Source organism: Apiospora kogelbergensis (genome assembly GCF_038363985.1).
Source record: "Apiospora kogelbergensis strain CBS 113332 chromosome Unknown utg000009l_segment0_segment0, whole genome shotgun sequence".
Classification (NCBI taxonomy): domain Eukaryota; kingdom Fungi; phylum Ascomycota; class Sordariomycetes; order Amphisphaeriales; family Apiosporaceae; genus Apiospora; species Apiospora kogelbergensis.
Genome location: NW_027117426.1, coordinates 1,283,603 through 1,310,122, shown reverse-complemented (window position 1 = coordinate 1,310,122; position 26,520 = coordinate 1,283,603). Strand labels below are relative to the sequence as shown.

The 26,520-nt window shown below is 53.7% G+C and overlaps 6 protein-coding genes across 6 annotated transcripts; 4 read left to right on the top strand and 2 right to left on the bottom strand.

The window, feature by feature from the left end:
* The first annotated feature begins 4,672 nt into the window (after positions 1 to 4,672).
* PG998_013478 (uncharacterized protein) lies at positions 4,673 to 5,713 on the top strand. Its single transcript, XM_066880294.1, has 3 exons — positions 4,673 to 4,909; positions 4,973 to 5,502; positions 5,589 to 5,713. Exons 1-3 carry the CDS (start codon positions 4,726 to 4,728, stop codon positions 5,700 to 5,702), a joined length of 828 nt encoding a protein of 275 aa, XP_066724433.1. The 5' UTR covers positions 4,673 to 4,725; the 3' UTR covers positions 5,703 to 5,713.
* Positions 5,714 to 9,273: 3,560 nt separating this feature from the next.
* Positions 9,274 to 10,272, top strand: PG998_013477 (uncharacterized protein; the record flags this gene model as incomplete). The annotated part of the gene is made up of 3 exons (XM_066880293.1): positions 9,274 to 9,317; positions 9,498 to 9,871; positions 9,980 to 10,272. The coding sequence occupies 3 exons, from the start codon at positions 9,274 to 9,276 to the stop codon at positions 10,270 to 10,272; spliced, it is 711 nt and encodes a 236-aa protein (XP_066724432.1).
* A 5,036-nt stretch (positions 10,273 to 15,308) lies between these two features.
* Positions 15,309 to 18,111, top strand: PG998_013476 (uncharacterized protein; the record flags this gene model as incomplete). The annotated part of the gene is made up of 3 exons (XM_066880292.1): positions 15,309 to 15,467; positions 15,545 to 16,440; positions 16,539 to 18,111. The coding sequence occupies 3 exons, from the start codon at positions 15,309 to 15,311 to the stop codon at positions 18,109 to 18,111; spliced, it is 2,628 nt and encodes an 875-aa protein (XP_066724431.1).
* A 1,804-nt stretch (positions 18,112 to 19,915) lies between these two features.
* PG998_013475 (cell differentiation protein rcd1 protein) lies at positions 19,916 to 21,066 on the top strand (the record flags this gene model as incomplete). The annotated part of the gene is made up of 2 exons (XM_066880291.1): positions 19,916 to 20,456; positions 20,510 to 21,066. The coding sequence occupies 2 exons, from the start codon at positions 19,916 to 19,918 to the stop codon at positions 21,064 to 21,066; spliced, it is 1,098 nt and encodes a 365-aa protein (XP_066724430.1).
* Positions 21,067 to 22,184: 1,118 nt separating this feature from the next.
* On the bottom strand, positions 22,185 to 24,563 carry PG998_013474 (uncharacterized protein; the record flags this gene model as incomplete). The annotated part of the gene is made up of 3 exons (XM_066880290.1): positions 22,185 to 23,295; positions 23,372 to 24,034; positions 24,091 to 24,563. The coding sequence occupies 3 exons, from the start codon at positions 24,561 to 24,563 to the stop codon at positions 22,185 to 22,187; spliced, it is 2,247 nt and encodes a 748-aa protein (XP_066724429.1).
* Positions 24,564 to 25,596: 1,033 nt separating this feature from the next.
* On the bottom strand, positions 25,597 to 26,151 carry PG998_013473 (uncharacterized protein; the record flags this gene model as incomplete). Its single annotated transcript, XM_066880289.1, has 1 exon — positions 25,597 to 26,151. The coding sequence occupies one exon, from the start codon at positions 26,149 to 26,151 to the stop codon at positions 25,597 to 25,599; it is 555 nt and encodes a 184-aa protein (XP_066724428.1).
* Between the last annotated feature and the right edge of the window lie 369 nt (positions 26,152 to 26,520).

The window sequence follows — 26,520 nt, the reverse complement described above, 5'->3', positions numbered from 1 at the left end:
TCAGCAGGCCGAGTGTGACGAATGGCGTCCTAGCAAGTGCTGACACGATTGGGGAAACATGCTACCCAAACCGGTCGAATCGAATTAGCCCGCAATTCGATAGCGCCGCCTTAACCCCCTCCCTGTAGCCAAAGTACTTTCGCAACTAGCCAAGCTCTTGTTGCTCTTGTTGCTCTTGTTGCTTTCGTCTTTGGCGTCCATACATACGTTGCATTTGCATACGACGAAAACAGTTGGAAACACCTGAAGCTGTGTATGTATCCATATGAGAGGATCCTGGATAGACGAGCATTCTGTGCCGCAACAAATCTATCTCGACGGGATCGAAATCGACAGATAATATGGGTGTACTCCGAAGTCCGAGCTCATGTGTGTTGGTACTTACTTACATATTTCCGCAGGTGCCAAGCAGGACCCTGAAATCCCCAAAGTACGTTTGGGCAGTCTCCGCTTACGTCCGGACTCGTCCGTGAACGTAATGCTCATCAGGGAGTAATAAGTGAGCTGGATATAGGTGCACCATAGTTTAAGCCCGTCTCCAAAGCACCTTGCAGGTTTTGGCGTGATGGCCTCATGTGTGTATCCTGGATCCCAGGTCCACAAGGGGAGCAATCGACAACCTCGCAGTTGTAATCATGGTAACGTGCCAGCCAATCCCCTTTTCTCAACGGTCTGGACTCCGGCACTCAACCAATTTATTTGAAAATACCTACCCCCTTTCGGTGCAAGATGATCGCTTGGCTATTCGCATGATTGTCCCCTTGTTCTTTGCAAATTGTCGTGGCCGGCAGCAAGAGTCGCCAAGAGCCGTTCCTCGAATCCCTCCAGCTGAAGCACCCCAGGTTTGCTGTTGCATTGTGCTCACCAATGCCACATCCAAGGGGTTGGTTTATGACTTTCTGCATAAGCCGTTTGGCGCCATGCAGCCTGCCAGACCATTACCTTGGGGTTGGGACAGCTCACAGAGCACACGGTTTGGTATTAGCTCCCCAGGGGCGTGGGCGTCGTAAGGGTAAGAACCTTAATGAATGTCGTCGAACGAAGAACTGGGACCAATCACCCGTGGTCAAAGGAAAAGCGTCTGGCTTCCCTCGTGGGCGATATCTGGGATTAGGCAGTTTACTCCGATCAGACATATCACTTTGCAGTCTTTCCTTGTCAGCAACCCGTCACCTGCATACATCCATACGGGCGGGTTTGGTGATGGGACGGTGGCCCTGGGCTTTTGTCGAACATGGGAAAACCCGGACGAGGTTCCAGAATATGCATGCCCCCTAGATGACTTTGTATCTTGCGTGTCGTTGGTAGATAGGCCATGAGGTGCAGAGACTGGGCCACACGGAAAATCCGTGCCGTGTCAGCATAGATTCTCCCTCTAGAGGCTCTTATCATACAGCTGATCTTGAAGCGACCCTTCCAGGTCTCTAGTCGGGAGGCTTGGAAGGGAGTGCTAAAGAACGCATGGAATCGCAAGCCAAGGCGCCCACACCTCCTGGATGGTGGCCCTGAGACGCGCTGAAAACCATGGATAGCGAACGGAGGGTCGAGAATTGTATCGGTGCCCTGAGGAATTCTGTAACTGGCGATGAGCCTGGGGGCGGGTTTCGATGGATCATGCTTGGGATGAGATCCGATTGACGACGACAGACGGGCCAGTGTCAGATGATCGGCCCTTTCAATAACCTCATTCGGTAATTGCCAATGGATTTGGTGCCAATGGATTGGGAGCGTGGTGTGGTGTGTGTGGTGTCAATGGCAATATGCTCAAGCCCACCACTATTGGCTATTGACCAGGGTGTACGCTTTGGGCATTGATAGTCATGCTCGTGTATAGCTTCCTGGCTTTGCGTTGCTGGGGGGAAGCTATCGGCGACCAAGATTGCTGTATCTTTCGGTACGGACGGAAAGCAAAGGAGACGGAGACTTCGATAGACGTCAACCGCGAGCAGGTTTTGGCACACTAAGTAAGTGCACGGTAGGCCAATCCGAGAGCTTGTAAAGAGCCGGGGCTATACGCCGTAGAGCGAGCATAGACCGCGCTGTGGCTGTCGAGAAGCGAACGCCTGCGGGATCTCATCGTTTATTTGCGGGCCTCTTGCCCAGATTGATTCTTTGGCGGCTCCTGGCTCCTTGCTGTCGACTAAGTGTCTGGAATACATGCATGTACCTGACTACCCAAGTAGGGCTGAGTGAATACCTGCCTCGCTTGCATTTCTTCTTCCGCTGTCGCGACTATTGATAACATATATTGCACTGCGATAGTTGATGCCCAAACACCCCAAGGCTGTAACTTCATTCTATTTTTCATGCATCAATCTGACGATGTGTAAAGGTAGGTGGAATCCGAATGAAGGCGAAAAAGGGGTATTTCGACAGTTAATGTTAGCACAAGCGAGAGATGGTGGGTATGGCTTGGCGCCCGCCGAGCTGCGCCGGGCCACCGGTCGCCATGGAACGAATGGGGGAGTTCGCATGTATCGCTGTAGCCCTCGCACCCTCTCCAGTGTTGGATCTGGGATGGGTGCTGAATAAGATGCAACATCGTAAGGACGCATTCGAAACAAATACCACTCGCCATATCCCTCGTCTCTTAAGACGCTATTCCAGAGACAGCTGGCAGTGCGTGCTGCTGTGGATCAATCAAAAGCAAAAGCAGACGCGGTGACAAATGATGGAATGCGTCCATGGTGGTGGCTGACAGCCAAACAACTTGTTTCAAAGTCCTGGATTGCGCTAAAACAGACACACACACACACACACACAGAGAGAGAGGGAGAGAGAGACGACTTCCGCACTGTTCAACTGCGGCACAATGAAGGACCCATGATCCATAACCATGCCATGGGGGGATTAGAAGTCCGCCCGCTGCCCGCTGAAGAATGACCTTGTCCATACTAATTAATAGGCTATTTGCTGTGTTGGGGTTGGATGGATAGAGCCGTCCGATTTGCCAGCCTTATGGTCTAGTCCTAGAGCTATGCCCCAATAGAAGGAGAATCCCAGCTGGTCGTTCAAGTGCGCTTCGTAAGAACTCTACCAAAAATAGGCCACACAACTTACGATGCACGTGCAGAGTGAGACAGAGGGTCTGGGGGTGTTGATCCTGACGGGGCAACTCATCTCTCTGGACTCAATGGACTCTCTGGGAATACGAAAGGGGGCAGCAAAGCCGAAAGACCTGTGCTTCTTTCGAGAATAACAACAATAGAGTCAATCAATCAATGGCCCGGTCAACGGTCGGTCATCCGACGGTTGGGAACTCATGTTGGTGTGTCCCCTGTCAGACATGTATTCTGGAAGCCGGATAAGCTCTCCCTTCTCGAAGTCTACCTTACAGAGCAGCCAGTTCAACCAGTATATCGGACGAAAGACCCCTCTCCGCCCGCCCGTCCCGACTTCTTCAATCGCGCAATGGTGAAAAAAAGGCAAGTACTTTGGCCGATGGGCTGGCAGCCAGCGCGAGCCCCCCTCGAGAGATGCTACTTCTACGGGAGATATCCATCTGGTGTGATTGTAACGTGTGTATCTTGGCAGGGCAGTGTAAACGAGCTAGATGATTGCCTATTCTGGGGATCCATTGCGATGCGGCCTATTCTTGAAGAACTGGACCGTCGTGAGGCAGAAAGATTCCAGGAATCACTGCTATTGGCCATATAAACGACAATGCCTGCTCCATAGTCCCCGTCGTCATCGATGAGCCTTGCTAATAAGAAATGTGTTGAGGGGAGGAGGGGGGGGCCTCTTTGTTCAGCTAGCTGGAGACTACTCCAGTCCTGCTCGAGCAAAGCTTCCGCTTAGGGTTAAGACAGGTTCTATACTAAGGCACGATACGCACCGCACTGATGGGGACTCGATATGGGCGCAGGCAACAAGACCACACCCAGTGCCAGCCTGGATAGCCTTATGAGCCCGCTCTGGCGGGAACACAGGGAACAGGGGTATGCGGTGTAGGTACGTATCTGGCATTTCGAAATGGGGAAGCAAAGGGCGCTCGCCGCTTTAGACGGTTTTTCTTTTTACGAGCATGGGCTCCTGGGTACTTGGGCAAGAAAGTGGCATAAATACTTGGCTACAACGAGGGCGGTACCTCGCTAGTTGGTGTACTTTCCTCCGTGCACCACCCACCACCCCCCTGTCCCTCATCTGCAGCCTGTTATGGGCGTCCTTCTTGGGACCACACCACCATAACGTTGCAGTAGCTGCCCCCGACGAAAAGGCGGGCTTCATTTGGGACCTTTCTGAGTCCTGTGTGTAACTGTACTGCGTACGTCTGTGTACGTACCTCTTGGGATGTGTTAGTGTAGGAGCAGGGCATGGGTTCGAGAAAGAGAGAGAGAGAGAGAGAGAGTGTGTGTGTGTCTGTATGTTTGTGTGTGTGCCTCGCCCATGGTACATGCAGTACGTATCCTTGGCTGCCCATGTACCACATGGATGTTGTAGTAACAGGGGTCTTTGCACCCTTCGATTCTGCATCGGCCTTCATCATGGCTCATGGCTGTGGAAGCAGCTCCGCGTCAGTCACTATATGTATTGAGCCTCCTCCCTTCCCACATCATTATCCTGTTGCTAATCCAACTTACTTCCTTCAAGAGTCTCAAGTCTAAGGATACCAGACCAAGCACTAGGTTCTCTTACACATACATTATATACATCGACAGTTGTTGACTTGAAGCATTGGCTTTCACTTCCAACATCTTACTCGACTCGCTCGATTCGCTCGACTTCATGTACACCATGTCCCAATCACAATACCCAGCATATGGGGCTGTCACAGCACCCAGGCAGTACTCAGCACAAGGCACAAGCAGCGCCTTCTCCCCCTCAGCCAACCCGGACGAAGACTGGACCAAGATTTCAGATCTTGCCGAGCGCAGGCGGATACAGAACCGAATTGCCCAGCGCAACTACAGTACGTAGCTCCCATCATATCTGAATCAGCACCTGCGCTGGCCGAGTCTAACCTCTACTACAGGGAAGAAGCTCAAGAGACGCCTGGAAGACCTCGAGCGCAGGGCCGGCACTTCTGACGGCTCCTCGACAGGCTCCGAGAGCAAAGTCCAGACGCCGCCCAGCAAGGCAACCAAGAAGCAGAGCAAGAGCTCCAAGTCCAACGCCCCTTCTCACAAGACCGCCCAGGCCGGGCCGCAGTTCACACCACCCATGCACCACGACGACGAGCTGCTGTTCCCGCCCACATATGATGACCGTGAGAGGTCGCACACGCCGCCTTACATGACTTACTCCAACTACCCTCCGCCCCCGGAGGAGATGATGCTGCCTCCCTATGGAACGGCCGCCCCTTACGCACCCATCACCACCGCCGAAGGCTACTCCAGCTACATGGCCACCACAGTGCCGTGCACACTTCCGTCCATGACCCACTTCAGCGATGCTATCAAGAGGGAGAGCTACCCCGGAGAGGAGTCCTTGTATCCGTCCATGAACTACGGCTACGTTCCCACCATGGAAGTTCCTGGTCATTACGACAACTCCAACCCTCATGTGAGTCATCACCATGAAGTGCGCCGTCTTCCTGCTTTGTTGCACCGAGAATCACGTAGCTGATCGGGCGTTCGTGTTGTTTTCAGACACCACCACTCTCCCATTCCTTCGACCACTCCACCAACTGCTCGGATGCGGGTTACGACTACCCAACCACACCCCTCTCCATGCCAGGCTCACCTGGGATGCCTCAGCATTGAGAGTGGGAGGGAATGAGGAGGAATACCAAAATTTCAAGAATTAGACTATGGGGGAGCGTTCTCACGCGAGCATGACTTGATGTACTACATTGTTCTTTATTTTCTACTACTACTTCGGGTACAGGCGCTGGCGGCGCGATTGCTTTCTGCATTACATAGGGGTTGGGACAGCCCAGCACGACTTTCTGGATGAAAGGGATATCGACGGGCAAGCAAGGCGAATCTGGAGGCATTTTCCACAAAACACATTGGATGTTTTATTTTGGCAAACTTTTAGCGTATATCCTTCTCCCTGCTAGGAGGCTCTTGTTGAATATATTGATATACTCACTTCACTCACTAACGCCAACGCATCGTTCTTCTGATGACCTCGGCCTCCAAATCCTGGTGTTCTTCTCCCGTTTTTTGACCGGCACAAACTTTCATGTTCCTCCACCCTCCACCTCCCGTATGTACCTCGAGGAGAGGCTATCCCTGAACTTCCTCGCTAGCTCACTAGTGTAGCTCCGCCCGCTGCCTCTATTCGATCTAAGCCCGAGATAAGTGACCTAGAGACGGAGGCATGGCCCACACTTAGGACTAGGCAACAAGACGGAGACAAGCAAGGCCGCAAGGCCGTCTGAATTGTAATTCGGCTGTGCCATACGCTATCCTACTATTTGCCGTTGTTAGCACGCCGACTACTGTATGTCAGTCACGTCCTTTGATGCTAGCGTTCGTGGGCCCCCCATAGTACACGAGAGCCAGTCAGGAGCGCGGGTTGCCGTGGTGCGATATGTTTCCAAGTGAGGCGCAGCAACACCGAGATCCGCGAATGCCACTCCTCTCAGAAGAAAGGGCCCTGCAAGAGACGGACTGTGTCCACGTGTGCGTATATGTGCGTATGATGTGCGAGTGCGAGAGAGAGGGGTGTGTGTATGTGTATGTAGGTGGTGTGGGTTTGTGTCAGTGCTGTGGGTGTGTCTTGCACGGCCCAGAGGTTAGGCACCCAGCCAGCCAGTAGCAGGTAGGTGGCTGGCCCAGCACTTCGTCACCTTCCCGTGTGTGTGTGTGTGTGTGTGTGTGTGTGTGTGTGTGTGTGTCTTTCCCCCCTTCTAGCGGCAGTTGGAGGTTTGTTTGGGGACCAGACACAAACACGGGGGGACGGGAGACACAAACCACCCAACTAAACTAGAGAGTCTAGGGACAGATTAGGGTCGGTTTCGCTCACCATCACGGCATACGCTGTAAGAAGCTTGGCCAAGCCCTACGGACGGACTGGCTCGTACGGACTACCAAGCCCCCGTCCACCTAGGTCCACGTAGCTTCGGTGGTTTTGTCGAGAATCTGGATTTTGTACTTCGTTCGTACATATGCCTGATCCGGGCCTAGGACCTGGGTGTTGGGTGTCCACCACTCCATCTAGTTTGGCGTATACTTATAAAAAGAAAGCATCTAGGTATAGTACGTTGCGGGCACACTGGGATAAAAAAGCACGTACAGCCTTGTACGTGCAGGCTGGCTATCATATACGCCCCACGTACCGATGGGACGGGACTGGAAAATAAGAAGCGAAATCCGCAAGAGACGGTCCGGAAACTAGAGGTCCTGTCGTCTTGGCACGGCCGAACTCGAACTTCTCGGTGACTTTTCCCCCTCCAATGTGCTCGTCTCCAGCAATTTGCATTTGCTACTCCGACGACCCCTGTCCCCTCCCCTTTCCTTCCCTTTATCAAGCCCCGCCTCGGCTGCCGCGTAGGATGCAAATGCTGGATCGTAGGACTTTGTCTGCCGTGGCTGATTGCAATGGTGATTCGCCCGGGACCTCGAACTACGAAATGAGAAAGTTCAAGACTACTTCCCTCGCACCGCGACGCGCAGTAGTGCAGTAGTGACCGCACATGATGGCGGATACTGTTGCACGATATGCCAGGGTGCTTTGGGTACAGGGGATATATCCAGTATTCACCACCCCCCTGTCTGCTGACCTACCCATCCCCCCCTCCCTCGAGCGCTCAGCTCCAAGATCTAAATTACAACGCTACCACTCAACGTGGTAGCATTCTGCGGCCCAGCACTCACGATAACCGCAAAACAGAACTGGACCGACACCCTCCCCAACCCGCCTACACACTAACCTACGATCGCACTGCCGCATATAGCTAATGGTCCTCCGGCCCTGTTAACGAGTCCCATACGGAAATGGATCTCGGACCCCTCTATAATCTCTTTCATTTCCCTTTCCCTGTGTGCTATTTCTGGCCGAAAAGTACGTGGGTGGTGGGTGCAGAGTGAATGTACGTGCCTGGTCAGGAGTCCAGTCTGAGCCCCCTAATGATTTGTCTCTAATGAGCCCATGGACGATCTCGTTCGATCAATCCGAACCATGCACAGCTCCTTGACATGGAGAAATAAATGCCTTGCGTCTTCGGGCGCGGCACGGTACGGTCAGTAGGTCCGAATAGGTACCGGTACCTTACCTTGACTGATCAACGGATTGGCGAAGACCGCTGCGCTAAAGGAACCGGATCGTGGCAGTTTCCACGGCAAGCTTTCAACGAACCTCGCCATAGCCCAGCACTAAAACTGCCATGGCTGGCGTCTTTTTTATTTTCGGTTGCCGTGGCGTGCGTTTGTGCCTCTCATGGAACATTTCTAGAATGTGTAGCGAGCGAGAAGCGAAAGTCGCCAATCCAATGATTTACGCGCCCGTTCGCTTGTTTAATTATGCCGGCGGGACTTTAGGAGACGTAGCGGAAGGAGCGAGACTCGCTCTCTTGTCGCAAGCCGAAGGATCGTATACCGCGCCACTCACAGGCACCCATCTTAACGCCGCAACCAGGCATGGGCATGGGAGTGCGCGTATAGGCGCAACCGCCAAGGCTCGAGACCGAAAGGGGACACAACTTTCTACGTACGAGGGACTCTCAAGCTGAAAACCTCATATGACGGACGCTATGCAAGAAATAGGGGTGGTAGTGTAGGCAATTAAGGCAAAACCCTTAAGATATGGCGGGCGAGCACACTCTGGACTTCGATTGGCAGATATTCAGGGCTGCATGGTAGCATGGGTTGGTGCTGATGTGTAGAAAAGAATCATGCATGGAATGTGTTGCTATTCTGTTGCATTTTCCGTAGGGCTGAAAATGATGTAATGCGTATTGGTCCGTTTTTCCCAAGTACGACGTTCCGAGTCCCTACTGTCTACGTTACGCTGCGGGGTGCACTGCATGTACTGCACAGCATTTCTTTCGCCTGTGTGATGGAAAGGGAATCGATCAACAATCAACAGGGTAGCAGCAGGTAGGGAGCTTTCCCCAATGAAGTCAGACATGGAAAAACGACAAAAATAGACACACACATATGAGGATACGCCAAACGAGGCTATGAAAACAGTCTAGCGACTCTAGCTTCACAATCGAGCCCCCAAACCCCAACCCCCAGCCCGCCCTCTCGACTGATCGCTGATTGCTGATTGCTGATCGCTGATCGCCCACCACCAACCCCGACTTTGGGCTTGGACTTCTCCGAGAACCTGACTGCTGACCTCCCCGTTGCCAAGTAATCCCCGTCCGTGATGAGCCACGTGACGATGACCACAGACGAGAACTGCCTGTTCCTGTTTGGCGGCGATGCGTAAGTTGTGTCCCACTTTCATTCCAAAGCCTCATCACTGCTCTGCGGCCCCCAAAGCATTGGCCTATCACGGCTGTGCGTTGTTGTTGTTATTGTTGTTGTTGTTGTTGTTCCCCATCCACCACATACAACCTCGTAACAGAATGCATTGACCTAGCCAAGTACTAACCCTCGGACCAGCCCTTGGTCCGCTGAGGCATGGACCGCATCCGATGATCGCGTCCGCGGCGGCAAGAGCCAGTCCTACCTCGAATGCCCCGCCAGCGCTGATAAGGCCGTATTCCGCGGCACGCTAGACATCACGGCCCTGGGCGGCGCGGGGTTCGCCTCGCAGCGCACCGTTGACCTCGCCGCTCGGCCGGCCTGGGACGTGTCGGCCTACGACGGCCTGCGGCTCAAGGTGCTCCGGGAGGGCGGCGACGGCAAGAAGTACACGCTGACGCTCAAGGACTCGGTGCTGCCCAAGCGGCCCGACGGCCGCGAGCAGAGCACCGTCAGCTGGGAGTACGACTTCGTCTCCCCACGATCGCCGACCAAGGCGGCGACCAGGTGCTGTATGTCCCCTGGAGCGACTTCAAACCCACGTACCGCGGCAAGCCTATGCCCGAAGCCGGGGAGCTGGACCTGGAGCACGTGCGGAGGATCAGCTTGATGATGCGCAGGTAAGTCATATCTGTTCGCCCCTCTGTTGGGGCCGGCCAGCCCCACTGCTGCTGTGTTCGATGGGAGTCAAGCCGACTCACATCTGTGTTGTAGCTTTTTCGGTCAACAGGAAGGCGCCTTCCGGTTGGAGGTCGCATACATAGCGGCCGTCAAAGGCTCCTCTTCTGGCAATACTGCGCGACCCAGATCTATTGCCTCGTCCTCCAGCACCGGCTACACGGAGAAAGGAAGTGGTGGTATGCGGTCTGAGCCGAAATCATGGCTGAATTGGATGTGTGGGCTTTTCAAGTGAGCATCACAAGGTATGGCGATACTGGGAAACTGCCATGACTGCGTCTTCTAAAAAGGCTGGAGGGCCCAGAGCTGCCCAAACCATTGGATCTTCCTCTGGCCTTGATTAACTGTCACACGAAGCTCAGATACGAGAATTGCCGTATACATTATTTTAGGCGATATGATAAGCAAGTCTGAATAACACCTCACGTACAGTTGCTACTTCGGTTTGTCATCTCATCATCGGTCCTCGACGTGTGTACTGCTCACTACCTATCGATTGACTTGAACATTTCTGTGACTGTTAATCCAGAGTAAACGTCCATCGAGTGGGCGTAGCTGTATGCGGCTCTCGTGCTGCTAAAGTCGAGGGCGTCGATGATGGTAATGGTGCGGTTATACCATTATTTCCAATGACATTACTGCTTTTGTATGCGTCTCATCAAGTGACCCATAGCAGTTTGATGTTTTTACCTTGTCCGTCTACACCTGCATTGAGACAGTGATGATCATACATAACCGTCCGAAACCCAACCCCTGACTCTGGCCTCTCAAACAAGACCTGATGTTTTCAGCAAACGTGTTGGAAGACTGCGTATCTGGACTGAGTCTATGACACCCCAACGGTCTGTATATCGATCTACGTTCGGGTTTCTTCGCCCTCCTGTATCTCTGCCGAGTTACCCAAACGAATTAGCCGTGGTGCTGTTGCATATCCATTCGTTTTGGAGGCACTAGTCGTACTATGATCCGACGACTTATACATGTACGTGCAATTCTGACCGGCCCTCAAGTATTCTTGTTTCTTGTTACTTTGGGTCTAGGAAACTGCTTCTTCTGGTGACAATCAAGACACACAGGAAAATTGGCATGTGGTCGACCTGTGAATACAGTAATCGATATAGCCACATGCATAGATCAAAGAAACAATGATATACCTCCTAAATTAGGTCACACTTATCTCCCCTTGTACTTCCTCGTCAATGTTTGCCTCAGGGATAGATTTAGTAGTCCGCTACGGGTTACTCCCCCCGGCACTTAGTAGCCGGAGCTGTAGAGGATCCAATACGCCACAAGTACGCATTCTAGGTTGCTCGCAGAGAGATGCCGCATCCAATATAGCCGTGCCTAAACGAGGCGCTATTCTAGTAAATACGTGGACTAAAGATGGAGTAGCTATACGTCGATATGATCTTCGATTCATCCATCGCTCCCAAGAAATATGAAGCGATATCTAGGACTGGGTAGAAAACTCTCTAGACCACCATGCGGTATCGCAGCTGCAGTTCCGCAGAGCAGAACACAAACAGTGAAGATATGGGTAGATTCCTGATACATAATGGTAGATCTATACAACAGAATATGACCGACTATTTTAGCACCGAACATGACAAACTCGCGGCCCGATCGGATGCCGTGAGCGAAGTGATCTGTCAGATTGATCTCGTGTCCAGTCGAACAGTGCCTTTACAATAGTTCCGTACCCAACAGCCCGTGTCAGCTCAGTACATTGATAATGGCTTACGACACCGGCAGGGGTCACTAGGCATCAAGTTGTTCGTGAATCCTACCGAGGATTACAAATACAACCCCAACACTCGACGTCAATGGGCTATCAGTATTACTTGTGATGGGTATCTTCATGGCTGCAGCTGTAGTCTCATGTGTTGCTGTAGCCTTCTACAGACACTGCTCTCCTAATTAGGTCCTCTCTGCTGGTCTACCCCATGAGAAATTATGGCACTCGCCTTGTTCTGCGTTACAGCAACTGATTACGCTGTGTTGTTATGAGCCTGATACACGTGATTAATAGTGGGAAGAATATGATTCGAGTGCAGGTGTTAGAACCTCGGACTTTGGGGAACGGAGATACGGCCGGGCATGGCGATGGGTTTGCCAGCCGAGCTATTACTTGCCAGCCACAAACTAGATTCAAGACCCGGAATCTTCCCAGATTCAGGAAGAGCCCAACTACAGCACCGTGAAATGTATCGTTGTATAAGCCAACCAGAGAATCATGGTCTTGCATGACTTCATGCTTTGAGAAGGGAACAGCAGACGTTGTGGGCAGTCTTGTGATATAGTGAGTGAATGCATTCCCGGGCGTAGTGGCAGATTCTAGACCACCTTGAGAAGGTCATTTCTTCCTGCAAATGATGAGACCTGAGTGCATGAGATCTTATATCGAAGACCAAACAGCTGAGTTGGCCCATGAGACAGAAGGCTTTGATACTGCATAGCCGTCTTTTAACCAGACTCATGCAGAACAAGATATGAAGTCGGCGATAATACCCAATAAATGCTTTCCTCTAAGGTGCGGCCTATCTCCGCCATTTTAATTGATAGGAGTATCGGGAAATAAGGTAGATGGACCCCACCCACAATAATGAAATTGGGGAGAGGGAGGCGCGTCTTTGAAACTGGCAGACTGGTTCGAGGGAAAACATTTAGGGGGTAGAGACAGCAGCGCAATCCGTGCGCTCCGACCCGGCCGCGACTGGAAACAATCTATATGGGCTTAGTCAAATGGCGACATCTAACATCAAACAGCATGCATAACAACAATACACGATCGTGTGCAAATGAATGAACGAGAACCAGAACCCCCAATGCCTCTCCAAACCAGGCTGGCCAGGGAGATGCAGTCGGTCCACGTCCCGGGCATCTAGACCTAGACCGCTTCCTGTTCCTGTTCCTGTCCATCATTACCGCCAAACCGGTCCGTTTCTGGCCCACTAATGGGTTCATCCGTCACTGGCTTTACCCCACCTCCCCCTCATTTCACCAACGTCTCCATCCAGATCGAAGATGACCACTGTACGGACTCGGATATTCAGTTATTTGGAACGTGTCGATAAAGAGGAATCCTTTCCCATGTGCTGTACATATCTGTTATGTCGGAAAGGCAACTTATACATCGTGCCACTTTGGCAGAAACAGGAAACCGAACAAGCCTAGGCCCTTCCTTCTGTCTCGCAGTTGCTTCCACGGCTGTTCACAGACATTCTTTGTCTGTGCGAGGATACACACAACTGTCTTCTGGGCTGCAGTGCATACTGCACCTCTCTCACAGGCCTGTCGGGCTGCGCTAACTGGAGAGAAGAAGACAAGGCCATAGGCCGATGAAGGATGCATACTACGACTTATTGATTTCCTAAAATCGCTTGTCCCGTACCCGAAGGCATTTTCGTTTCATGCTTTCTTTGGATTCTGGTGGTTGGTGGAATGGATCTCCCTATTGGAACAGCGAGGTCTTCCTTGTGATTTCTGTGCACCTGTGTTTTACGCAAGTTTGTTGCATCCAAGGAAAAGATGCGCGATTTGATTGCTAAATGCAGGTCTTGTTCCATTCGCGAGGCACCCGGCACCTGCAAGCAGCTCGTCAAGTTTCATACCTGTCACTTTGTTGACCAGGGGCCGGCAGCCGGATTTCTGTCGTCATATTCCAATGTTTGTGTCTAAGTGCTAGGCTAGGAACATGGCCTGTCAATCCCGTCTGTCTACCAGCCCCCCTCTCGTCAGTTCCCCTCACCTCTCGTTCTGATTGTTACGTAGTGAGTGACTTGGACGTATGTAATGCACTCCATACAGACTGTCTCCGTTAAGTATGCCAAGCACCAAGGACCAAGCACTCAGCACCCAGCACCCAGCACCCATTGTGCTGTCGGGCACCTGCGCCTCGAACAACTGCGCAGCATGACAAGTAGTAGATAGAATCCGTAGGAGAGGGTGTTTGCAAGAGGGATTCGCAAACTTCCATGTAATCTCCTCCGTCTCGAGCAGTGCAAACTCAGTTCATCCGCCCCGCGTGTCTGTGATGCATTTTATTGATTGCCTGTCAACTCCTGATGGTCTGCACCCAAAACCTCAACTAAGAGGCGCTGGACAGATTCTAAACCAGGGGGTGCCACGGCCAGCGCCCGTACTACGTCCAAACCCAGCGTTTCTGCTAATCAAAAAAGTGGACAAAAGGGATTGATTACCAGACTTGTGCCCCCCATCCGCATCCATACAACAGCCAGCGGCAACTCCTCTACCGAAGCGAGTCGACTCAATAGGCCTGTAGAATCACTCGCCCGTCCGTTGATGGTACCCATACCGACGCACTGTCAGACTGCCAGTAGCCACCACTGGTTCGCTCTGTCTGGTCCAGCGCAACAGGGCCAGCGGCCAGTGGAGAGAGACATAGGGAGAGCGAGCGAGCGAACGATAAAGCAAGAAGATACGAAAAAAATATTGTTAAAAAAACAAGAAACCGGATACGTCTGCAACTGATTATTACATTCTTCTTCCACCTGTCCAACCCTGGCCCAAAGGATCCTGAAGATTCAAGGCACAAGCCAACAGAAGCACCCGACAGGGCCAGCAAATTCAAGCATTACGCAGGGAAAAAAAAGTAGAGAAGGTTGTCCTTACGCCTAGCAGGTTACGGCAGTAGGCAAAGTTGGTAGGCATCGATCGACCTGTCTGTCTGTCACTCAATTTGGGTTTCATCCTTTGGCTTTCGGGCCTTTGAACCTCAAACGCAATGTCCAGTTCGGCCGCGGATTATCAACAACAACAGTCGTCGCATCATTCCCATTCCCATTCAAACTCCCACTCTCATCACCGTACCGGCCAGCCGTCGCGATCCCACTCTTCTCGCTCTCGCCCAACCAGCAATTCCTCCTCTGCTGCCAATCCCGGCCCACCTCCACATCGCTCCGCGTCAACCTCGCACACCCACGCCAACTCCTCTTCTCATCAAAGGGACAGGGAAAGAGAAAGGGATCAACATCATTCCCACCACGGCCGCCGTCCCTCCAATTCTTCTGCACGCCCCGTCCAGGACATTCTTCCCCAGCACGATTATGAGCAGAGTAACGTAGCCCAGCACTCAAAGCGACCATCGAGTAAAGATCACCGCCCGCCAACTTCTCGAAGCTCCGATTCCAAAGGCGTCCATCGCCGCAGCAGCAGCACGAGGTCCAACTCGGCTCATCACAACAATCGCGCCGACATGGCTGGCCCTACTGCTGTAGCCAACAACGGGGGGCCTGCTGCGGTACCCCCGTCATGCAAGCCGCAAACGAAGCCCGCGCATCCGGGGCGAAGCAAAGGACGACTCGCACGTCCATTCCGACACAGTCTGGCAAATGGATCTTGGGCAAGACGATTGGTGCTGGTAGTATGGGCAAAGTCAAACTTGCCAGGAAGGAAGATGGCACCGAGCAGGTGAGTATTTCCAAATGCCGCCATCCTTCGCCCTCTCAATAAGACGCTTTTTATTAACACATTAATCTTTTTTCAAGGTTGCCTGCAAGATCATCCCGAGAGGATCTACCGAGGAGAATCACCATAGCCGCGCCGACAAGGAGCGGGCAGACCAATCCAAGGAGATCCGAACCGCACGTGAGGCCGCCATCGTCACCCTCCTCGACCACCCCAACATTTGTGGCTTGCGAGATGTCGTGCGCACCAACTATCACTGGTACATGCTTTTTGAGTATGTCAACGGCGGCCAGATGCTCGATTACATCATTTCACACGGCAAATTAAAGGAGAAGCAAGCAAGAAAGTTCAGCCGGCAAATCGCAAGTGCCCTTGACTACTGCCATCGCAACAGTATCGTCCATCGCGATCTGAAAATCGAAAACATTTTGATCTCCAAGACTGGTGACATCAAAATCATCGATTTTGGTCTTAGCAACTTGTTCGCTCCCCGCGGCCACTTGAAGACATTCTGCGGCAGTCTCTACTTCGCCGCTCCCGAGCTTCTCCAAGCACGCGCCTATACTGGACCCGAGGTTGATGTCTGGAGTTTTGGTATTGTTCTTTATGTGTTAGTATGCGGAAAGGTTCCCTTCGACGACCAGAGCATGCCGGCTCTGCACGCCAAAATCAAGAAGGGTCTCGTCGACTATCCGAACTGGCTGGGCAACGACTGCCGTCACCTTCTCTCACGTATGCTTGTCACCGACCCCAAGCAGCGCGCAACGATGTTTGAGGTGATGAATCACCCATGGATGACCAAGGGCTACAACGGCCCGCCCGAGAACCACCTCCCACCGCGTGACCCAATCACGCTCCCCTTGGAGACGGAGGTCATCAATGCCATGACGGGTTTCAATTTTGGTCCACCGGAGGTCATCAAGGCACAGCTCACAAGGATGATCGAGTCCGAAGAATACATCCGAGCCGTGCAGTTGTTACAAAAGAGAAGGAACAGCCACCGGCGCCCAAGGACCCCGAAAAGAAGAGAGGGTTTGGATTTGATTTCTATAAGAGACGCAACTCGGCTAACAGCCGAGACAACCTTACGACACCGAGCACCGAAGCGCTTGCTCTCGGGAGCGACCCCCTCAATGCTTTCAGCCCCTTAATCTCTATATACTACCTGGTCAAGGAGAAACAGGAGCATGATAGAGTGGACATTCAACCGAAGTCCCACACACCCAAGAATGTGGCCGACTCTCCTATGCCCGAGATTGTTGCGCCACAACAAGCCCATACGAATACTGCTGCTTATGAGATGCCAGGTGAAAAGGCAACCGGCGGCAGATCTCGACCTCGTGCAAGGACACACGGTGAAGACGACGCCCCTGATGAGGTCAAGAAGGCACAACAGGCGCAGCAGGCCCAACTCTCACCAGCTCTTCCTACACCGCCGCCGCATCCCGAGGGTCAATTGGAAGTTCCGCATAAGAAGGAGAGCACCGCTGCTGGAATTCTGCGGCGGTTTAGTACCAGGCGCCGGAAAGAGCCGGAGCGGCTGGACAAGGACCGTTCCCACCCTCCCGTCGTTCATGTTCACTCGCCAGCTGAGCCCCCGACCCCGCGGAAGAGCTTCAGTATAAGGAGGTCGCGCCGCGATCGCGAGGACGTACCGTCGCGCCTACGATCTGGCAGCAGCCAACCTCAGCACCGCGAGCTTCTGAGCCCCCCTTTGTCTGGCGGCGACTCGGGTAGTAAGAAGCTTGGCCGGTCCACCAGTGTCAACTCAGGCGACTTTAGGAGACGCTTTGGATCTAACAGTAGGGTCGCCAAAGACCCACCTCCGACGAGCGGCTCGGACCAGTCCGCCCCCGCTGAGAAGCAGCCTGCAGACGCAGACGCCACTACTAATACACGTGGCGCTTCTTTGAGAGCTAAATCGCTTGGACATGCTCGAAGAGAGAGTATTCAGGCAAGAAGGCAGCGAAGGGAAGTGCGCGCGGCTGAGGCTGGTGTCCCCGAAGAGACCGATGCCGACGTTGGCGAAGCTAGTGGCACGTCAGCGGAACGCTTAGACGATTCGGAACTGGCCAAGCCGGTATTCCTCAAGGGGCTGTTCAGTGTTTCGACGACGTCGTCCAAGTCGGTACCGGCGATACGGACTGAGCTCAAGCGGGTGCTAAGGGAGCTAGGAGTGGATTATACAGAAATCCGCGGAGGCTTCAGCTGTCGACACACTCCCAGTATTGACCTGAACAAAGTAGCAGACGGCCCAATGAGCCCTGGTGCCAGGTCGGAAAACCGCAGGCGTTTCAGCTTTGGGCTGAGGAACGACCGGGACCGCGATGAAATCCGCGAGATGGACCGGGTCCCTACGACACCACGCACCCCTGGCCGGCACACAGATCGGAGCGACTCGAACTCGGAGATTTCGGAGACGGAAAGCAGCCAACGGGATGCCGGCGGTTCATCGCGCCGGGTGCCCGGCGAGACGACGACGCACGTGCAGAGCGACCTAGGCGGTAGCATGGTATTGGACTTTGAGGTCTTCATTGTCAAGGTCCCTCTGCTCTCATTGCATGGTCTTCAATTCAAACGGATGGCGGGCAACACGTGGCAATTCAAGAATATGGCCGACCATATTCTCAAAGAGGTGCGCCTGTGAGGTGGAGGTTAGGCACTGTATGAGAGTAGATGGGGGAAGGGAGGCCCTTTGGAACCATAACTTTGTTGGGCGACACGGCCTTTGATTACATTTCTCTGAGCCATTTGGCTGCAGTCTTTCTGCTGTGCCCCGTCAGCAGTGGAGGGCAGGGTTGGGGGGCGGTGGACTGGCGGTTGTTTTGAATACTTCTCTACTAATTCACTTATTCTTTTCGAAGGGCACAGCAACAAAGGGGGTTATTTTGTCTTGAGCGGGCCATGTACGGTTAGAAAGAAGCCTTGAGGGAAGAGAACCGGGCTGCAGTGCACGTAAGGAGAGAGGCGAGGTGTTTCATGACCTTTCACGTTTCCTAAATAGCGGTTACCAAGTACTAATGTATAAGTGCACCTCATGCTCTGGAGTAGCATCCATGATCTGAGTTTCTTATATCTTCGGTGGACTATTGGATCTAGACTATACAGCTGGACTGCGGCGATGGTCACATCTATACATGTCAAAGGCACAATCCGGTACATGGCATGTCATGTGGTGAACCCCCACTTCCCTTCCCACTATCCCTGATCACACACAACGTAAAAGGTCAAGGCATTTTTGTTAGCTCCCGTTACCGCCATGACGGGCATTATCCCGGATAAAAGGGAATAGATTGCACCGCATCCCTGTCTATATAGAGTACGGCTTTCGGTATACAGATGTCTATAAAAGGTTGCCCGGACTGCGATGTCTCAAAGGCAGATGCAGCCACCGACCGGAGGCTGGCGACCGGCGACCGGATCAACAATTACCCTCCTTCTCAGGCAGTACGGAGTAACAAGTAACGGAGTGACGGAAGCGCGCTATACCGAAAACGCACTAGCGCGAACCTAGCGCTGCAGCGGCCACAATCTAGACAGTCAGACAGACAGTGCCAGTACAGGCAGACGGGCCATTCAATGCCTCATGCCTCAAGACTGCTAGACTGTTACTTACAGCTAGGCCTACTTACAGCAGCAAGGTTGTCCTTCCACTCCCGCGCCCACTCCCATACTCCCACTCCCACACTCCCACTCCTACAGCCAAGTCCGTCTGCCCAAGAAAGTCCCGGTCGGCAAATCAAATCCCTTGCTCTGCGTGCCTACTAGCCTGGCAGCGCCGTGGTAAATAGTCGCAGCAGCGCCTTGGAGCGCCGCCAGCAGCAAGCAACACAGCTGCTTGTTTCGTTTCTCACTGATCAACCGCCAAAAGTTGTGTCTTATCGACATATCACCGTCCCGCCTGCTCTCCCACTTCCCGACTTCTGTCTGCCTCCCACAATCCGCCTACCCTTGCGCAACATCATTGGGCTTCATTTGTCAACATTCCCGCCTCTCTTCCTCCCACCTTCGACCCGGCCAACAATTGGCAAGAGAGCCTGAGAGCCGCCCGCATCGCATCGCATCTTATCTTGCGCCCGCACTGCACTGCACTGTACTATACCGCATTGCACGGCAACGCACGACTCACAGCCTTCCCTCTTATCCGCGGCGACACCCCCTTTCACCTCGGCGACAATTAGTTGACTTGATTATCGGTTGCTGATCTGAACTGGACTGCGTACAGTAAGTACATTTCAGACCCTTCGTCGCTTTCCAGCGGCATGTTTGAGCCTTAGGTATCCCCATGAGTGCTTAGCATACCGCGGCTTGTGGAGTATCCACCGACTGATCGTTGTCACGTTTTCTTCTAGAATTCCAACCAAGTCCGCTTCTGATTCGATCCCACGACTGCCCGAGCTGTCCAACAACACGTTCCCCTCATCCAACATCCATCTTGCCGCAAGAATACCATGCTACCGAACCCCAGCATGTACGCCCATCATCAGTACAACCCTCATGCGGAGCAGTCTTGGATGCACCAGCAACAAGGCCACCAGCAGCAGCAACAGCAGCAGCATCAGGCCCAACAGCAAGCCGCTGCCGCTGCCGCTGCTGCCCAGCAGGGCCATTATGGTCGCATGGCTGGCGCACACCTGAATGTTGCAGCTGCTGGCCAGAATTCGGCCGTTCACGTCCAGGATAATGGTATGGATAACGTTTCTGAGGACAATCGTCGAACCCTGAACTATGTCGCCGACCTCCTGAACGAGAGCACACGTGAGGCCGCCCTCCTCGAGCTCAGCAAGAAGCGCGAGCAGGTCCCCGAGTTGGCCTTGATATTGTGGCACTCCTTCGGCGTCATGACCTCCCTCACCCAGGAGATCATCTCGGTATACACGCTGCTGAACCCGTCTCAGCTCACTGCTGCTGCCTCGAACCGCGTGTGCAATGCATTGGCTCTCTTGCAGTGTGTGGCGTCGCACAACGACACCCGAACCCTGTTCCTCAAGGGTAATAGCTCTTCGCGCTCCTCCGCACAAGAAACGATGCTAACTGGCTCGCAGCTCACATCCCCCTCTACCTTTACCCGTTCTTGAACACGACGTCCAAGTCGCGTCCCTTTGAGTACTTGCGTCTTACTTCCCTCGGCGTCATTGGAGCTCTGGTTAAGAACGATTCCACCGAGGTGATTAACTTCCTCCTCACGACCGAAATCATCCCGTTATGCCTGCGCATTATGGAGACTGGGTCGGAGCTGAGCAAGACCGTTGCTATCTTCATTGTTCAGAAGATTTTGCTTGATGATAACGGCCTTAACTACATCTGCGCCACTTATGAGCGGTTCTATGCTGTCGGGACGGTCCTCAGTAACATGGTCGCCCAACTCGTGGAGCAACAGACCGCACGCCTCCTCAAGCACGTCGTACGCTGCTTCCTTCGCCTGAGCGATAATGCCCGAGCTCGCGAAGCTCTTCGTCAATGTCTTCCGGAGCCCTTGCGCGATGCCACGTTCTCATCCGTCTTGCGAGATGACGCCGCAACTAAGCGTTGCCTGGCCCAGCTGCTGATTAACCTTTCGGACAATGTCGTTGACAATGCAGGCGCCCATCCTGGCCTGTAATCGGCCCCTGCTCTTTGCCATTGGCGTCAGATCTCCAACTTGGCGTCGGCTTTACAACTGCCAATGATCTGACTACTACCAAGGCTTGGGCATGCGCCTGATTTTCCTTGGCATACGCCGTGTCACATTGCCCTAGGCACGGATTCGACGGAGTTTTCTTTGGGATCTGCATCAGAGAGAGAGAAAGGGACACAGAGTCTCTTAAGCTATACCCTTCCTACAAACATCATATACTCGCGTTCTGCACTGCACGGCGTTTAATGGTCCTGGATTCTGGTGTTTTCGTGGAGCGGAGGGGATACCCCTTATACTAGGCGTGGCGGGCACGCATGTATACTTTGTATTGTATCGAGATGGAACGGAGGACTTTGGGCCTCCGGGCCGGGGGCTGGCTCAATGGTGAATCACCCCTTTTCGCATGGAAAAATGGCGTTTCTTTGTTCTGATTTCCGGGAAAGATGAGGAAAGCGAGGAACGGGGGGAAAAAATAGGAAGAGAGAGAAATGTGTCTATGAGCTTTCATGCCACCGACGTTCTCACATCACATCAAAAGGGCCTACAGGCTTACGGGCTATGCGGATGGATACCGGCCGGCAGCGTTCGGGCGTCTTAGAGAACGTTGGTTTTGAATGAAAGAGCGGGAGAGAGGTAGCGGGCAATTGTTGTCATGTTTTTGGGGAGGTGTTTAAAGCAAAGTTTCCTTTCTCGCATCAACTTCGAATTTAGGCATTGCGACGGTTGGTTGGTTGGATGGCGCCTTGGAGAGGTGTAGATAGGCGTTGACCCCTTTTTGCTTTGACTTTTTCTCTAGATCCGGAAGGGGGAAACTGGGCATCATTGTATATGAACGACGCGCCAAAAAAAAAGCCTTGCATTCTACACTTCACGTGGCTATGTTTATCTTGATGCAAGTGATGTGTTCTGGTAGTGTGAAATCGTATCTCATGTTTGTAAATTCAGGGATTGGACCCTTCTTTGTCACATAAAGCAATGAGCATGGTGGGTATAGTAAGAAAGATTGGAAAATCCGAGCGATTGGGATTAAGTGACGTATGGGTATATTGCAATTGTGCCATTTGGCTCTCCCTTTCTCTCTGTGTCTGTCTACAGGTCTTGCCTCAGTCCTCGTCCTCGTCGCTGTCGTCATCACCAAATATTGCCTTGAGCACCTCATCCTGTGCGCGCTTGCCCTCGAGCGCTTCATTAACACTAGCGTCCACCTCCACCCTCTCGGGCTCGGCTGTGGTGTTTGTCTCCACAACACGCGAAGAATCTAGATGTTGCGGTTGCGGTTGCTGGGCCTGCTTGAGCAACTCGTCCAGCGTCATAGCCGTTCCCGCTCCCATCGCCTCTGCCGCGGAATTGGAGGGCGGCGGAGAAGTGATATCCATGGAAGAAGACATCCTGTTGCTGCTACCAGCAGCACCGCTGGCTCCGTACATGGCCGTCTCGAACGGCGACTGTTGCGGCGGCTGCGACCCGGCTTTCGCATCGCCGTTCCCGCCGTCCGGCTGGACGTGGGCCGGCGGACGAACGTTGAACCTCTTGCACAGCAAGCGTGTCGGGTAGAAATCCGAAACAGAGCGCGTCATGGCACCGAACATGCCGAGACTGGCGGCTTCCTCGGCCGGGTCCGCGGGCGCTTTGGCCTTGGCGGGCTTGGACAGGAGATCTGTAGCACCAGCAGCCTCGGCCGACGACGACCCCGTGAACAGCGTCGACGACGAAGACGAAGACGAGGTCGTGAAGCGCGACGCCATCATGCCCGACATGGGCCGGAAGATGCGCGCGACGCTGTGGAACTCGCGCATCTCGCGTAGGTAGTCCTCGGGCCGCTGCCCGGGCGCCTTGGGCGGCGGCGCGGCGGCCTTGCTGTAGCCGGCGGCGTGCTCGAGGTAGGCGCGGTACCGGCCGCGTTTCGCGTCGTCGTCGGCGTAGGGCGTGTTTCCACCGCCGCCGGGGCCCCCGGCGGCCGCGCTGCGGGTCAGGGCCGCGATGGCCGTGTCCTTCTCGAGCGTGGGGACCTGCGAGGCGAGTTCGCGCAGCTTCTCCTCGGGCGTCATGGCGTAGCCCGCGGGGATCTCGCCCAGCGCCGGCGGCAGGTTGTTCTTGCCCGAGGCGGCGGCGAGACGCTGACGCGCATCGGCGGACAGGAAGTCGAAGACGGATTTGCCGGGGAGCTGGGCTTCGCCGAGGAGGGCTGCGCGGGCTTGTGGGTCCAACTTGAGGCTTTGGCGGCATCCGCCGTCGATAGGTACGAGGCGACCCCGTTGGGCACGCCACTTCCCTTGGTTTCTTTGCAGACTTCCAGTCTGATGGGATCTTGGGAGGTGGGTATTTGACGTCTGAGTTGATCATGGATGTGAGGGTGTCCGTGTCGGTACCGAAACTGAAGCCAGCCAGGGGTAATCGTCCGTCGTGGCATTTCCGTAGATTCTTGCCTGCTTTTGATAGTGCATCCTTGCGCATGACTAGCACGGGAGCCGACCGCAAGCTGGGGTTGGCTGCCGTGGTCGCCTTCTTCTTTTTCTTCTTGTCGCCTCCAATCACCCGGTTGTATGATATTCGGGGGCCGATTTCGTAGGGGTCTTCATCATCCGAGCCCGTGTCGTTCAAAATTCCTATGCCAATTCCACCTCGACTTGGTTTTATCTTCTTTTTCCCTATCCTCGGCCGGATCAAGGGGCCATCTTCGTCTTCTTCTTCTGAGCTACCTGCGCTTGGTCCTTTCCTCGCGCCGGCCGTAGCCATGGGAGCCAATTTCGCTTCTCCCGCATACCCCAGGCCTTTGCGATCCAGCTTCTTGACGAAGGCAATCATTCGAACGTTTTCGGGCGCGAAGAGGTAGGTTTCTGTGGCGCCGTCGTCTACTACCCGGGAAGCGCCGTTCTTATTGGCGCCGCCCACATCCAGTCTCGCCTTCCGACGGACCTTGGGCCCGATGCCCTGGCCTTCTTTCCAGCCCATCCTCTTCAGGAGTTTGATGCCCATTGTCTCCCCGAAGACCGGAACAAATCCGCGAACCCGCCAGCTCGACGCATCGCGCTGTCCTGTTCTGTCGATCCGAGCCCCGCGAAGCCGGTGGCCGTCTGGAGCTTCTGCGCCTCGGCCAGGTCGGCCAGGTCCTCCTCGTCCATGAAGTCTTCAGGCCTCTGCTGCTGCGGTTTCGCTGCCGCAGCCCCTCCGTCGGCGGCGCCATCTTTATTATCTTTGTTGCCGTGGCGGTTCGTGCGTGAGGACACGAAGGCGCTCGGGGTCCAGCCCTCCTTGGAGCCGACCGTGTTGAAGTATCCGGCGCTGAAGCCGCCGGTGAAGGCGCCGTGCAGGCGCTTCCGGCCGCGCTCGTCCCTCACCTCCTGCTTCCACACGGGCACGTAGGAGCCGTCATCGCGCACCTCCCGGTCGAGCGGTGGCAGTGGAGTGCCGAAATGGACGTAGGGCGATTGTTGGTTTTGGAGGTCGGCTTCGAAGGTTGCGCGCGGGCGTTTCGTGGACATGCCGGGATATGGGGGAGAGTTTGTTGTAGCTGGTAAGTCTTGGAAAAGCACGCGCGCTGGTAGATAGTAAGGGAGGGTCGTGGGGAAGAGCTCAGAGAGCAACGGGGAAAGAAGGTATGACGTGGTGGTGGTCGGCGGGAATGCGGATCGTCAGTGCTATGTAGCTCGGGAAAGTTGCGATAAGCCTTCTCCAAGCTGCTTATCGCAGGACAGGCAAGCAAGCAGCAAACAAGCAGCATCAAGGGTCCATCCAAGCGGCAGTATCCGGGCCAATGCGCTAGTCCACTTCCACTTCCACTTACACCACCAACAACGTCGTCGTCGTCGTCAATAATAACTACCTTGGAAGAGAATCCCTCAAACAGGGCAAAATGGCAAAAGCAGAACCCGGCGCACAGCACCGGTGGTCTACTAGGCCCGACACAGCTCACCAGACTGTCGCGCCCCCTTCTGGACCAGGAACATTGCCTGGTCCGTAGACAGGCCGATGACCACTGTATCATCGGCTGGCTGTCTTCCGGGTATTTAGTTGTTTACGTTTTGCCATCACGGTCTGGAGCAGTCGGAGGGGTTTTTCTATGGGTTGCTGTGGTTGGGATTCGAACGTGGTGTCTTTTCTGGGATCAGTGGCTTTTCTTTTCTGAAAGCGGTATGACCTCACTACCAATTACACCATGTAGGCGATGAGTGTATTGGCGACTGCTTGCTGGTTGAAAGAAGGATGAGTTATTGTGCCTTATCAAGGGACCTTGGATGCCTTGGCGGGTGACTGACTACCTGCAATAACAGGACTCCGGGCGCAGCAGCTGCCCCGGAAGACCTGAAGCCTTCTACCCAGCCTGATATTGGCACATGGTTGCTAGAGCCTCCATAGAACATGTAAGTGACGTCCACGAAAGAATAGCTAGTAGGAATTTTCTACGCTGACCACTGCCTGGCCCTCCCCAGTCCTTCCAAATCCACCAGTAGAACTCCGTTCACGATAAAAGAGATCTCATGACCAAGCTGACCAGCAGCACTGCCATCCCCCTTACTACCCATGCATTGTGAAATCCATCATAGCATCGCCGCACTTCATACTGCCCGTCCGGTACCTTGCCAGAGTAAATGTTGTCCCCTCTTTCCCAAGAATGATTTTAGCCAAGTCCTCGTTACCAAACTCTACCAGCTTTGCTGTTGAGCCAGCTTGTTGATGTATCCCTACGGAGCAGCTGCCAGACGACGCTAGAGGGTCAAGACTGGGAGGATCTGCAAGGCGCCAATACCCGTGACCGTTCCAACTTTCGTTCATCTCCTTGATGATGCTGTGGCAGTCTGCCCATCGTGCCTGCGGCTCGTTTGGAGGGCGGCCAGCGTGGTTGAAGATGGGGTCATTGCACTTTGTGACAGTTTCTCCAGCTTCGTACTTACTGTATCTCATGCTCCCTTGGATAGGATCCTGTCCGAGGTATATTTCTTTACCATTGGGCCTCCATTCGCCGTGGAACTCGACGCCGTCGTTCCGTCTAGCCATCCTGATGCCACCACCTAAATGGGCTGCCGAGACAGCAAGACCCCAAACGAACAGAATCATCATGTAGAGCGTCATTGTTGAAATTATCTGTAGTATTGTTTTGGTGGATTGAGTAACTTCTCGAAGGCCACTCAGTTATTCTCTCTGATTTATATTGTTTAGAAAACGGCTCTTTATTCTTCCTATTCCTATGTGTGCGTATCCTAATAGAGAATGTTTGCCCGCCGGCTAATCCCCTTACTGTATGGGAGAATCAGGTGGGCAGAGAGCTGGAAAGAGACAAAAGATTCAAGTGGTGTCAATAACACTTGCCGACCAACAGCAAACGTCCCACAATGGAATTGAACAAAAAGCCTCGTTTGAAGTTTGATGTTGCTACAGCAGCCACGGGGGATTCCTCACACGGAACAAGGAATATGGCTGTAGCATTACCACGAGTTAAGA

Coding starts and splice junctions, on each gene's coding strand:
- PG998_013478 (XM_066880294.1), top strand. CDS start 4,726: ATGTACACCATGTCCCAATCACAATACCCAGCATATGGGGCTGTCACA. Junction 4,910..4,972: donor AATTGCCCAGCGCAACTACA/GTACGTAGCTCC, acceptor CCTCTACTACAG/GGAAGAAGCTCAAGAGACGC. Junction 5,503..5,588: donor ACGACAACTCCAACCCTCAT/GTGAGTCATCAC, acceptor TGTTGTTTTCAG/ACACCACCACTCTCCCATTC.